Genomic DNA, 13,862 nt, shown 5'->3' with positions numbered 1-13,862 from the left:
AATGGGACAACATTTCTCTTTCTACAGCAGTTGGTCTCCTCAGTTCCCAAACATTTACAGAGTGTTGTTAAAAGTAGAGGTAATGCAACACAGTGGTAAACATGCCCCTGTCCAAACTTTTTTAAACCTGTTGCTGGTATCAAATTCAAAACGAGCACATGTTTTTCAAAACACAAAAGTTCTCAGTTTCAACATTTGATATGTTGTCTCTGTACTATTTTCAATTAAATATAGGGTTTCCATGATTTGCAGTTCATCACATTCTGTTCTTATTACACAGTGTCCCAACTTTTTTTTTGGAATTGGGGTTGTATTTCCTGATGTTTCTTTTGAAGAATTTAGGTCAAGGTGACTGGACTTTTACAATGTTGGAGATGTTTTATCAGTGCTACTCACCTGAGTGAGACTTATTACAGGACTTTTAAATAACTTAGATGACTGAAAACCTTCACAACATTTTGAGCCCATTTATAGTACGGTATTTAATTCAATTCAATTTTATTTGTATGGCACCTTTTAACAAGGTCACAAAGCAGCTTTACCAAAATCCAGCTGTACATTTCGATCCCCAATGAGCAAGCCAGAGGTTACGATGGCAAGGAAAAGCTCTCTAAGAGGACTTCAGAAGAAACCTCAAGAAGAACCATACTCAAAAGGAAACCAAGCCTCTTCTGGCTGACCCCAGATAGTGACAAAATAAAGTAGTACTTGTCCACAATTACAACTTGAATATTTTTAAGTTAAACAGTTCTAAATGTGTTGAAAGGATGTTTGGTATGAGTACCAGTTTTTAGATGGAAGTCTACAATATCCAGGTTGAACTATCTACTGAAGAAAGGGTGAGAGTGAGACTTAGGGATAAAATATGTTTGGGAAAGGCAAGTTTTAGAGTATCCATGTAGCAGCATCCACAGGGAAGCAGAAACTGAGTCATACCGGTAAGTGCGGAAGCTTCAAGTAGAAGTAGTAGATAAGCCACAGCAGTAGAAGTGTGTCAGGATCAAGTACTGGTATCACATCAGGCAGCAGGAGTACACATATAGCCTGACATAGTGTATATTTTTAGACTCACATGTTACTTTAAGATCTGCTTACAACAGCAAAAGAGCTCAATGCCTTTCGGCTGCCTGCCTGACTGCATACTTGATTACTTCTAACTTTTGGAAATATCTTGTATGGTACAGTGGATTTGGTGGTTCTTTAAAGCCAGTGTGTGAGTGGGCACAGTAGAGTTCTCTAGATCCTGTGGATGTGTGTCCTAGTCAGCGGATAGCAGTGGCCTCTTCAACCCTCTCAGCCTGAAATCTCTGATGCAGAAGAAAACACCCAGCAGACCTATTTTCTTTTTGTTCGTTTTGGAGAAGACAATCCCACGCCTCAGTTCACTGGTCTCAAACAGCAATCATGCTACACAGCTCATGAGAAATAGACTATAGGAGAAATGACTTATGCAGAGACAGTGAATGGTTGAAGTTCTAAAGTCTTTTCTGTCATCGCTACAGAAGCCTCACTGATCTGGCCTGAGTTTCCCAAAAGCATCGTAGCACAAAGATCATTGTTAAATGGTCGAGCGAGCAGCACAATGAGCGCTCTCTCTCCTAGTTAAGATGCTCTTGGAGTTAAGAGGCTTTTGGGAAACCCACCCGTTTGTCAGTGATGGTTGCATCCTGGTGCAATTCATTTCAAATTTAGTGAAATATTCAGCAAGTAGGGGTGGCACAATGGTGTAGCGGTTAGCACTGTCGCCTCACAGCAAGAAGGTTCTGGGTTTGAGCCCAGCGGCCAATGAGGGCCTTTGTGTGTGGAGTTTGCATGTTTTTCCTGTGTCGATGTGGGTTTCCTCCGGGTGCTCCGGTTTCCCCCACAGTCCAAAGACATGCAGGTTAGGCTAATTGGTGGCTCTAAATGAACTGTATGTGTGTGTGTGTGAATGGTTGTTTGTCTCTATGTGTCAGCCCCATGATGATCTGGCGAATTGTCCAGGGTGTACTCCGCCTCTCGCCCATAGTCAGCTGGGATAGGCTCCAGCTTGCCTGCGACCCTGCTAAGTGGTTATGGATAACAGATGGATGGATGGATTTAGTGAGTGTGAGTTTGGAGAAGAATTAATGAATTAAGATGATTCATTTGCCATGTCGAGTTCTGGTAGTTCTCCGGGGGGGGTCTGTCACAGCGGAGGAAATCACATCCCTATATCATCAAAATTATTATTGAGTTCCTAGCTTGGTCAGCTTCATTAAATGAGTTTAATCCAATACCTTAATAACTCAAACAAGTAGGCCTGTTAATAATATCAACTTGGATCTAATGTTTTCTGTAAGTAGAAGATTGGGGAATAAAAAGCTCCATAGCTCTACTAAAATAAAATATTATTAAACACATTTAAATAATGGGCAGCACAGTGGTGTAGTGGTTAGCACTGTCGCCTCACAGCAAGAAGGTTCTGGGTTGGAGCCCAGTGGCTGGCGGGGGCCTTTCTGTGTGGAGTTTGCATGTTCTCCCGTGTCTGTGTGGGTTTCCTCCGGGTGCTCTGGTTTCCCCCACAGTCTAAAGACATGAAGGTTAGGTTAATTGGTGGCTCTAAGTTGACCGTAGGTGTGAATGGTTGTTTGTCTCTATGTGTCAGCCCTGTGATGATCTGGTGACTTGTCCAGGGTGTATCCCGCCTCTCGTCCATCGTCAGCTGGGATAGGCTCCAGCTTGCCTGTGACCCTGCACAGGATATGGATAATGGATGGATATTTAAATAATGGGCTTAAGATTTCTCATCTCATCTCATTATCTCTAGCCGCTTTATCCTGTTCTACAGGGTCGCAGGCAAGCTGGAGCCTATCCCAGCTGACTACGGGCGAAAGGTGGGGTACACCCTGGACAAGTCGCCAGGTCATCACAGGGCTGACACATAGACACAGACAACCATTCACACTCACATTCACACCTACGGTCAATTTAGAGTCACCAGTTAACCTAACCTGCATGTCTTTGGACTGTGGGGGAAACCGGAGCACCCGGAGGAAACCCACGCGGACACGGGGAGAACATGCAACTCTGCAGAGAAAGGCCCTCGCCGGCCACGGGGCTCGAACCCGGACCTTCTTGCTGTGAGGCGACAGCGCTAACCACTACACCACCGTGCCGCCCGGCTTAAGATTTCAATAGTTGAAATAAATCTGTACTGAATGGGCGCATAGAATTTATTTTACTGCAAAATGGGTGAAAAAAAGTTTGAGAAGCCCCGATTTACCACCATGCGGAGTTATCAATAGCTCTCAGAAGACAGTTTTCCTCCACTGGAGACGTAATTTTGATTTCACAAAGCACACCAGTGACGTCTGCTGGTCATCAATGGAACAGTACACAAACTTTCCTCTTCAGACCCATGGAGAAATTTTGGTTTTGAATTGCATGAGGCTGACAAATCAAGATCAAGACTACAGACTGAACAGATTTACAGACTGTCAGACATGCTTCCCTATCAGCACGAGAGATCTGAGTCCTTGTGGGAATCGGGTGTCTCATGGGTCACAAAATAAAGAGACCTCACAAATGGAAATACAGAGAAAGGAGCCTTGTGTTTTGATTCGTTTAATCAAAATGTGTTAGAACAACACAACTTATGACATGTTCTTTGATTCTTAACAGATTAAGCACAGTTTTATTTACTGGTCCTACATTACTTCTTCATATGAATCCATCTCAAATACACTGTTTGGTTAGACTGACTGAGTATATTGAAAGTAGGGAAAATAATAGAAAAAAATATATATATACCTTGAGCACAGATGGTTACACTTTTCTTATTTGTATCCCAGAGGCTGAAGATCTGCTGTTGGATGGAAATATATAGCACGCTGAACACCAAAATCAACCTAAACACAGCTCTGGGCATGCACATATAGATCAAATCTGCTATCTGTGCCCTACACTTTTGGTGGAACATCAGTGATGGGCAAGCAGACACTCATGCAATTGGTAGTGGAGAATCAGGAACACTTTAAATGATACGAGTGTCCTATTGATCCTCTTTTACACAGACAGATGCCAGCTATCAATTTACATAATGTTATGTCAAAGTAAAATCAGCTACCTTTCACCATTAAGCTATGCAGATATTCTCAAAAACTTACAGAATACACAAACACAGTGCACAAGCTTGCAGTCAGCTGTGTAATACAAACGTTTCACCCGGAGGTACACGGCATATAAAAATGGTCAGATTTCTCTTAACTCAGATTTGCACTAGTGTCTTTAAAAAAAAAAAAAAAAAACCTTAGCTGTCAGAGAAGCATTAAGAATAACAATAATAAACATGTAGATGTGAAATAACAGAATATAAATTAACCTGGTGATTAGAAGACCACATATTCACTGTGTTTTACTGCATTATATGTAGTATAGTAGGTTTTACATTACATCTTCAAACACAATGGTTATTAACAAACAAATACAAACAAGAAAAAAAAACAGAATGTAAACAAGATTTGCAATCAAACTATTAAACAAGACTAGCCCTCAGAAGACTTTGATAAAAAACAGGAGTAATCATTTCCATTTCAACAAAATAATGTGTCAATAAAATAAAATTAAATCTCAACCATCAGCGAACATGTGCAGTGATTCACCTGAATGCAAGATGCCTGGTTTTCACAAACACCCTCTTGCAAAATATCCGACTTGAACTATGCAGCTAACTCACGAAAAAGAGCAACAGAAACGCCTTGAGGTTTCACTTCATTTAACAGAAATGAACGCGAAATGGAAAAAGGCATACATAAATAATGTACACCAGATTTCAGTCTTCAAAATGTACAAGCTTCTGATACACTTTGTTGTTTCAGAAACAAAAGATCATTAAGGACACTGTAGAAAGAACATTTGCATGTTCGTCATGACGTTGCCGCTTTCGTCTTTGGGCTTGCCGGATCATGCCTTACTCTCCGAGGCGTTTGTTTGCAATATTGCATTTGGTTCTGCCGGTACTTCTGGCTGGACCTTCTTCAGCTCGTCTTCCTCAGCTCTAATCTCCTCTTCCTCCTCGAAGGTTTTTCTGTTGTAGAGAATTATTCATTTTAAAAACAGGGTAAATGGATGCGTGAATTGAGATTACAGAAAATGACAAACAACACAACAAACTACGCTGACATCTAGTGAATATTTAGAGCGAGCCGTACTCATTCTGTGATGGGTCAGTAGAGGCAGTTGTATCCAAAGAGTGCAAGCCATCCTGTGGGAAATGTGTTAGCGAGGCACCTCCATCTATTTGGAGCTCCAGATCCTCTGAGGAGGGAGGAGCGCCATTGGTCTGTGGATTATTAATGAGCGTTCTGGGCTCGCATGAACTTCCTAAATGCACTGGCTCTGCCTCCAGACCTCCAGTTTCCTTCTCAGTGTCGAGTTCTGCAGATTTAATCTGACCAGCTGATTGGATACTGGTCTGGGAATCGGCCAGATCGACTAAGGGAGGATCAGATAAGAGGAGTGAAGTGTCTAAGGGTTGTGAGGAGGTTTTAGGGGTGGATTTGGCCTCAGAGGGAGGAGCCGTGAGGCTGGAGGTAAGAGTGGTGCTCTCACTAACAGGGCTGCTCTGACTCAGGTCAAATGTGTCAGTGACTGTGTCTGAGTTGGTGGCCAAAGACAGGGGCAAGTCCACCACGGTAGACGCGACTTCTGTTTGACGCCTGGGAGCACACAGAGAGAGAGAGAGAGAGACAGAGGAGAAGATTGAATGAGGGAGGGACACTAGTCACTACAAGCATGATTTGGGTAAATTTAATGAGGACTGTACTGTCAGTTTGGTCATGTAACTACTAACCAGGAGGGGAGCTATTGCTCTAAAAAAAAAAGTAAAAAAAAAAAAGAAATGAAATGAACTGAATTGAAATAAACAAATACAAAAGCAATATAGCTGAAACAAGCGAAAGGAATTGTGTATAACAAAAACAAATACAGACAGTAGAAGAACCAAAACAGCAGGGTCGCCACGTTCTAGGCTTGTAGTACTCGAGTCCAGGACTTGTGCCCTATTTTTAAGGACTTGTGACTTGACTTGGACTCGAGCACTGATGACGCGGACTTGGACTCTGATTTTTTTTCTTTATTTTTGTAACATGCCATAATAATCTGGCATAAGATATTTATATTTACGTTAATTTTTGTACTAATTTTGTGCAAGAGTGTCACACCTGCGCACCTTGGCGTGTGCATCAGGTAGACTCTCGGGCGCGCTCCAGACAGTGCGTGTGCCAAGCGGACTCTCGCACACGCACCGTAAACGACTCACACCTGCACAGGATTAAGGCACATCAGCACACCGATATAAAAACTGTGAAAACACACTTACTTTGCGAAGTATTGAGTTGCATTGCTGATACATTACCGAGCCTTATTTCCTTGTTTGGTTTCCTGAGCCCTGATTTCCGGTTTCTTGTCTTTGATTCTGCCGAGTCTACGATAGCCTGTTTGTGCCTCGCTCGACCTGTTGCCTGTTTCACTGTTTTACGAATTTGCCTGCCATTCTGGATCGTTTACCGTCTTCACTTGTATTAATAAAACACACCTTCTGCACTTACATCCATCTCCCAACCATCTCTGACAGAATACTTCACAATCTCTGACAAAAAGAAGCACATTCACCTGTTCATACGTCATGTTCAGGAACAAACTAATGTTAATGGTGCTGAAACAGCCACTGGTGCGGTTGGAGTCTTGTTCTAAGACTCAACTTGAATTTTTTTTTAATGGCTTGGACTTGAACACTATGGACTCGAGACTGGACTAGGACTCGAGGTTTAGTGACTCGACTACAACACTGCCACGTTCCATATATAATGGTCTTGTATTGCAGAAATATACTACAAATCATAAATGTGCACAATTGTTCACTTGTTTCCCCAAAAAAACCCTCATAAAACAATTAACATGCACTGACATGCATTTCCAATGGCTGAACATATGTCTTTTCATGTGGTTTGAGTTGTAGCTTGGCTGAGAATTTTGATAAAACCTGGCAACCCACGCCAAGAGCTTCTACAATCTGGCTTCTACATTAAAATAAAAACCTTGCACACACACACACACACACACACACACACACACACACACACACACACGACTGTTATGGTTTGTTCTGTGGGATCTGGTTACACACACCTAATCTGCAGCATTTTGTCAAAAAAAAAAAGAATGAAAAAAACCAAAAACCCAACAATATATACTCTGCCTATTTATAGTAAGCATTCATATTTGTTTAGGACACATTATCTGTTCAATCCGAATGCATTCATATTCAGCTACATCCCTACAGTACAAGTGTGCGTCACACCACACAGAACACACTCACTCTGGCTTAGTTAGGGGCGTGGTCTCATTTGGCTCGGTATGTCCCCCTACGTCGTGATTGGCTGTGAGCCCGTCTTCAGTCCTCATTTCTACAATGGGCTCTTTGGAGTCGTCCTTCCTGTGAGGAGACAGACACAGGATCCTTGATAGCAGCAAGTCTCTTTTGATAGGATGTAGATTTCTTTACACAATTGTACAACTTAATCAACACAATACAAGTAAAAGGAACTGGGGGAGAAAAAAAAAAGTCATTTCCCTCAAAAAATGATTCATTCCTTTTCCTACTTTGTCCCTTTTCATTTTGTCCTGTGTATTTTGCTGGTGCCTTTGTTTCCTTGCAATTATCTTTCTTGTAACATTCTTTAATTATTTCTTGTAATATATTCCTAACTCTGGTGGCTCTTAGAAGGAGGTCTGCACAGTGAATGTGCATTAATTATCTGGAATTTGGAGTGATAAATCTTCTAACCCTTAGCCACACATCTTCAATAAACCAATGATGTTTCAATTAACATGGCTGTGCAGTCTGGTCAAACTTTTACCTTAGAGTTCTCCTCAGCACCAAGAGTGGTGCTAAGAGTTCCTGGTTGAGCATTTCCTTTTAACATTCGTTAATGAAACATGTAAGAGGAACCTTTACTAAGAAATTAGTGAGAGGAAGAACAGGGACGACCTTTCTGCCATGGGTGACTGAACAGTTTAGGAATAAATTTCAGCAATGATTAGCTGATATGGTAGTGGCTTCCAAGGGATACATCATCCATCCATTATATGTAGCCGTTTATCCTGTTCTACAGGGTCACAGGCAAGCTGGAGCCTATCCCAGCTGACTACGGGTGAAAGGCGGGGTACACCCTGGACAAGTCGCCAGGTCATCACAGGGCTGACACATAGACACAGACAACCATTCACACTCACATTCACACCTACGGTCAATTTAGAGTCACCAGTTAGCCTAACCTGCATGTCTTTGGACTGTGGGGGAAACCGGAGCACCCGGAGGAAACCCACGCAGACACGGGGAGAACATGCAAACTCCACACAGATAGGCTCTCGTCGGCCGCTGGGCTCGAACCCAGAACCTTCTTGCTGTGAGGCGATGGTGCTAACCACTACACCACCGTGCCGCCCAGGGATACTCATTTTAAAAAAAATAATAAATCCACCCATTTCACATTGACAAAGATCAAGTGTGTGCTCACTTCCGTATCCCCCCGCTCTTGCATATATCAGAATGCAAGCAATCGAAGGAATACAGTAGGACACTTATTATGAATGTTGATTTCAACAAATAATTAACCCTGAAACACGTAAGTAAAGAACGGTGTCTCTTCCCAGGGATTTCACATAGCATCCTGGTAAACTGGCATTTTGAAATAGCATTTTGCTTCTTGAAATAGCGTCAAAATCCACCCTATATGTTTCGTAAATAAGATCAGTTGGTAAACAGGAAGTCGATGTGCGACACACCTGAAAATTGTATACACGGTATAGAACCCCAAGCTGAAGTTTGGTACCAATTACCAAGTAGCTATGATTTGTGGTTGCAGTATAACCCCCCCCCTCAGAGCGGGGGTATAAAAAGAACGAAACCAACATATCATGTGCCAATTGCCATTATACACAAGACTACCAGTACACTCCTATGCAGTAAACAGCAAAAGGAAACTTAATGAACTTTTGGAAGGTGGTGCTGCAGGGCATGAGTCATGGGTCAGCGAGTTCATTATTTGTTTGGAAAATAAAGTACAAACTTAATTTTAATCAACTAGAATACATAATTAATGAAAATATGATAGGACATGCTGTTATAGGAAAATAACCAATGGCAGGGTGGCGCGATGCAGCCCAATGTGAAGTGCAGTCACTGTTACAACCCTGAAGTTGATTATTTTCCAATAACAATGACCCGAAGTGCTTTATTCAGCTTAAATCACAGCAATGTCTTCATACATTTCCCAACATCAAAAAATTTTATTTATTAAGAACAATGTGGCATGATATTTTATCCATTTATAGTCAGTAAGAATGCATCTTAAATAATTTTGCATGTCAGAAAACTGAAAATTACAGCTTTACCTCTGATTGTTACTGCCCTAACACTGGAGACTCTTTCCATAACTGTTAAATAAACATTTCGTTGCACAAAACTGCAACAACAGTTTAACAACATACAGGATCAGCAATTATATTTTGTTAAAAAAAAAGTTATTTCAGATTTATTATCTGTTTATTAATAGACTTGGATTATGTAGATTATCTGCCATTCAAGTCCCTGGGAATGAGTTGTTATAATAGAAATGATAAATGTATTCGAAAGAGTGCACCAATGCCTGGCCAAAAAAAAAAGCTGCACACAATAATATTTCATTGGACCACCTTCAGCTTTAATTCCAGCACAAATTTGCCTTGGCATTTTTTTGACAACCTTCTGCAACATCGCAGCATTTACTTTCAACCAATGCTGTATTAATTTCTTTATTACCTCCTTAATTGTTTTCTTTGCCTGATGCAGGCCAATAATTTGACCCTTCTGAACCACAGTAACATCTTTTCCATGACCGCAGGATATGTCTTCCGACATGGTTGTTTAAAAAAAAAAAAAGAGAGAAGCTACTCACTGCATCAGTTAGGGTTAAAAGAAACGTTACCAGCTGAAACGTATTAATCCCTGCAGTAATTATCCAATCAACGTCTCTTAAGTATTTGCTTATATAAAATTTATTTGGGGGTGGCACAGTGGTGTAGTGGTTAGCACTGTTGCCTCACAGCAAGAAGGTTCTGGGTTCAAGCCCAGCAGCTGATGGGGGCCTTTCTGTGTGGAGTTTGCATGTTTTCCCCATGTCTGCATGGGTTTCCTCCATGTGCCCCGATTTCCCCCACAGTCCAAAGACATGCAGGTTAGGTTAATTGGTGGCTCTAAATTGACCGTAGGTCATGCAGCAAGACAACGACCCTAAGCACACAAGTTGTTCTAAGAATGGTTAAAGAAGAATAAAGTTAATGTTTTGGAATGGCCAAGTCAAAGTCCTGACCTTAATCCCATCAAAATGTTGTGGAAGGACCTGAAGCGAGCAGTTCATGTGAGGAAACCCACCAACATCCCAGAGTTGAAGCTGTTCTGTACGGAGGAATGGGCTAAAATTCCTCCAAGCCGGTGTGCAGGACTGATCAACAGTTACCGAAAACATTTAGTTGCAGTTATTGCTGCACAAGGGGGTCACACCAGATACTGAAAGCAAAGGTTCACATACTTTTGCCATGCACAGATATGTAATATTGGATCATTTTCCTCAATAAATAAATGACCAAGTATAATATTTTTGTCTCATTTGTTTAACTGGGTTCTCTTTAACTACTTTTAGGACTTGTGTGAAAATCTGACGACGTTTTAGGTCATAGAAATAGAAAATTCTAAAGGGTTCACAAACTTTCAAGCATCACTGTAAATGAAAGTGCATCTGCTAAAATTACAGCATGGGCATCCATTAGTTCCAACATATAAAACCACAAATGAATAATACAGTCATAAACAACAAAGTGCTGTGTGAAGATGGAAATAATTTATTTTCCGTTTGGGGTGGGAATGGGAAATTAAAAAAAAAAACATGCTAAGTTCTTTAGACTGGGAGTGTGAAACAGATGAAATTGAATGCACACTCTGTCTTCTCTTCACAGCCTATCAATGTCTCACATCTCCGCTCTTCTCTTTTCCCCTCAGCTGTCTCTATGTCAGTCTCTGTTTCCAACTTGTGCCTCCTTCTGGGCTCTGATTCTGCTCTACAATTTAACTCTGACGAGCCTTTTCAGTTTTTGCCAAACAGTAATTCCTAAGAGTAAACAGTGATTTAATTATTTTTAAAAACTGTTGTGCAGTATACTTAATAAGTTCTTTAATAAAGTGTTCACTTGATTGATGGGTAATTTTCTGCAGCTAAATGGTTATTAATGCAGGGCTTATTCAGATTGCATCGAGTACCACTGGGACTGCCATTTTAAAAACCTAGAAGGCTGTGTTTGGGGTATTAATATGTCGTGTTGTAGTGCTGTGTGCAAATGTGTGCCAGAGACTGAAGCCAGTGAAGTGAAGTGGTATAAAATAATATAGCTAACAAGATAAAATTAATCTTGCATTTTATTGATTTTTTTTTTTTTGATTGTTCACTGTTGCATCCAGTGACCGTCACACCAGAACTAATTTCATCTAATCTCTCTCCACCCACACTTCCCTTGAAGTGGATTACAAAATATTCCGAGCGACAAAGCAGCAACAACTGTAGGATACGAGCGCAAACAAAAAGCAGGGTCTCTGAGAGGTCCTAATGGTGGCCTGCTACCAGTACATGGTGTTTGCGTGCGAGACATTAAAAAGTGCCTGTGAGAGAGGAAAGTCCCGAAAGTCCTAATGGCTAGTCTGCAATGTAAAATAACTTCCTATGTAAATATTATGAATTAGTATAAATATGAAGGTGATTACAGAAAATCGTGCACACTGATTGGTCGAGAAATTCTGACTATTTCTCAGTAATCACCTCGACAAGGGCAGCTGGTGCATAAGGGCGACGCACTGCCAAAACAAAAAAAAAAAAAGTTTTTTTTCTTTTTTTAAAACAAACTTTCAACAGCGCTGCTCGAGGCGGTTCAAATCTGTCTCTGGGTATCATTGTCCAATCAGGGTGGTCTTGCTTCTAGAGTACCGCCCTTTTTGGGGCGATTTCAGTCACGCTGAAAATCGCCCAAGAGTTCACTGATAGAGTCCTATGTTAATATATTTTTTTTTCTCCTGACTGACACTTCAATGCAATCTCTATGGGTTCCGGGGGGGGGCTTGCCCTAACGTGCTTACGTCACTGCGCAGTGCGGCAAAGTTGCGTTCGATCCGCTCAGTTTCTGAGGTGAGATGGATGCGGAAAGCAATTCAGTGCGGTCCTTAAAAGAAGTTCCATTTAGTCAGCGATCAAATCGAGCTAAATTGGCAACAAAACAAGCTGGACCCCCCTCGACCAAATCTAAACATAAAACAAATTTCGACAAGGGGGGGAAATCATATACTCGAGGGTTTACTTCAACATGGTCCCAGCGCAAATCCTGGCGAGCTGGCTGCGAGGACGCCTCAGCGGTTTTCTGCTCCCCCTGCTTACTTTTCCACCCTGGAGGTGGCTCCACAGACAACACTGCTTGGACGGTCACTGGAGTTTCGGACATGCATCATTTGTCAGAGAAAATAAAAAAAACATGAGTCATCAAAGATTCACATGGGCAGCTGCCTGAAATTTTCGGCTTTTGGGAGAGTGAACATCGCTACACAACCGGATGAGGGCTACAGGCTAGCAGTTCACCGCCACAACGATGAGGTGAGCAAGAACAGGCACATATTAAACCGGCTCATCCAATGCGTGAAATTTTGTGGAGTGTTCGAGTTAGCTCTATGAGGCAAAGACGAAACTGAGGGCTCCAGTCACCGCGGTGTTTTTCTGGGTTTGGTTGACTTCGTGACACACACACACACACACACACACACACACACACACACACACACACACACACACACACACAGTCACAGAATCCGTTCACTTTTGATGTTTTCAATGTGCATTTTTATATTTGCCACACTTTGCTCTGAGAGTTAGCACTTTGGTAATATCCTTGGTAAATACCAGTAATTGCAAGATCTAACGATCCACTCATCTATTTATTCAACTGCTATTGTTATGTTAGCCAACTGTTTACAATGTTTTGTTACAGTAAGTGCACTTTCCTGTTTGTCCTTAAGTTGCACAGTCTGTAAAATTCTTGCTGGTCATGGAGTTTGAAGTACAAAATCTATTTACAGAACATTCTGTAGAACAGTTGACTTGCTACCTAGGTCAATTTACTTCAGTCCTGTGGACATTTATGGTCTGTGTAGACATAACGGGGGAAAATTGCCCCCCCCCGAAAAAAAATTCAGGAGCCACCACTGCACCTCGAGTGACTCGGCAAAATGGCGGCCAATCGCTTTGTCACTGTAAGTGAGGAAGAATTACAAATTATGAAAGAAAAAGCTGTTCCTAAAAGCACTAAAGATTTTATGAAGTTTGGTCTAAATCTATTCAAAGGAAGGTGGAGATGGGATTTATTTTATGTGACTCGGTGTAGATAAGTGACAAGTCTGTGCTGCGCCATTATTACATTTGCATGCCACTTTTGAAGTTTGAAATACATTATTTTTTTTAAATACCTTTTTTTTTTTTAAATAATCACCGGTGTATCGACAAAAAACAATTATCTGCCTCAGGCTAAGTGAATATCGGTGCATAATAATCTTGACTTCGTCTCGGCTATTATTCATCGATATTCACTTCACCTTCAGCGAAAAATTGTTAATTATAATTTTTACGATGAAACATTCTCATCATATAATTATTCGGTCTAGAAACACTTTCAAATGTTAATCATTATAGTGCCAGAAAATACCCTCAGACCCCAGAGAGTTAACAGAGGGCGACACGGTGGCATAGTGGTTAGCGCCGTCACCTCACAGC

The 13,862-nt window shown here is 41.4% G+C and overlaps 1 protein-coding gene across 4 annotated transcripts in view; it reads right to left on the bottom strand.

The window, feature by feature from the left end:
• Positions 1–3,569: 3,569 nt before the first annotated feature.
• ncam1b (neural cell adhesion molecule 1b) overlaps positions 3,570–13,862 on the bottom strand; it is a 335,812-nt gene continuing 325,519 nt past the window's right edge. For 2 of the 4 annotated variants that reach the window (XM_060943809.1, XM_060943810.1), the window contains exons 19-21: positions 7,340–7,456; positions 5,172–5,678; positions 4,516–5,047 (exon numbers count right to left, since the gene is read on the bottom strand). In XM_060943809.1, coding sequence (XP_060799792.1) covers positions 4,924–5,047; positions 5,172–5,678; positions 7,340–7,456 — 748 coding nt within the window. In that variant the 3' untranslated portion in view covers positions 4,516–4,923. Of the gene's footprint in view, positions 3,827–4,515; positions 5,048–5,171; positions 5,679–7,339; positions 7,457–13,862 lie in introns of those variants that run through there. The other 2 variants (XR_009656853.1, XM_060943811.1) reach the window with 2 other exon arrangements.

This window comes from Neoarius graeffei, chromosome 17 (genome assembly GCF_027579695.1).
Source record: "Neoarius graeffei isolate fNeoGra1 chromosome 17, fNeoGra1.pri, whole genome shotgun sequence".
Lineage (NCBI taxonomy): Eukaryota > Metazoa > Chordata > Actinopteri > Siluriformes > Ariidae > Neoarius > Neoarius graeffei.
This window is presented reverse-complemented; position numbering and strand designations above follow the sequence as displayed.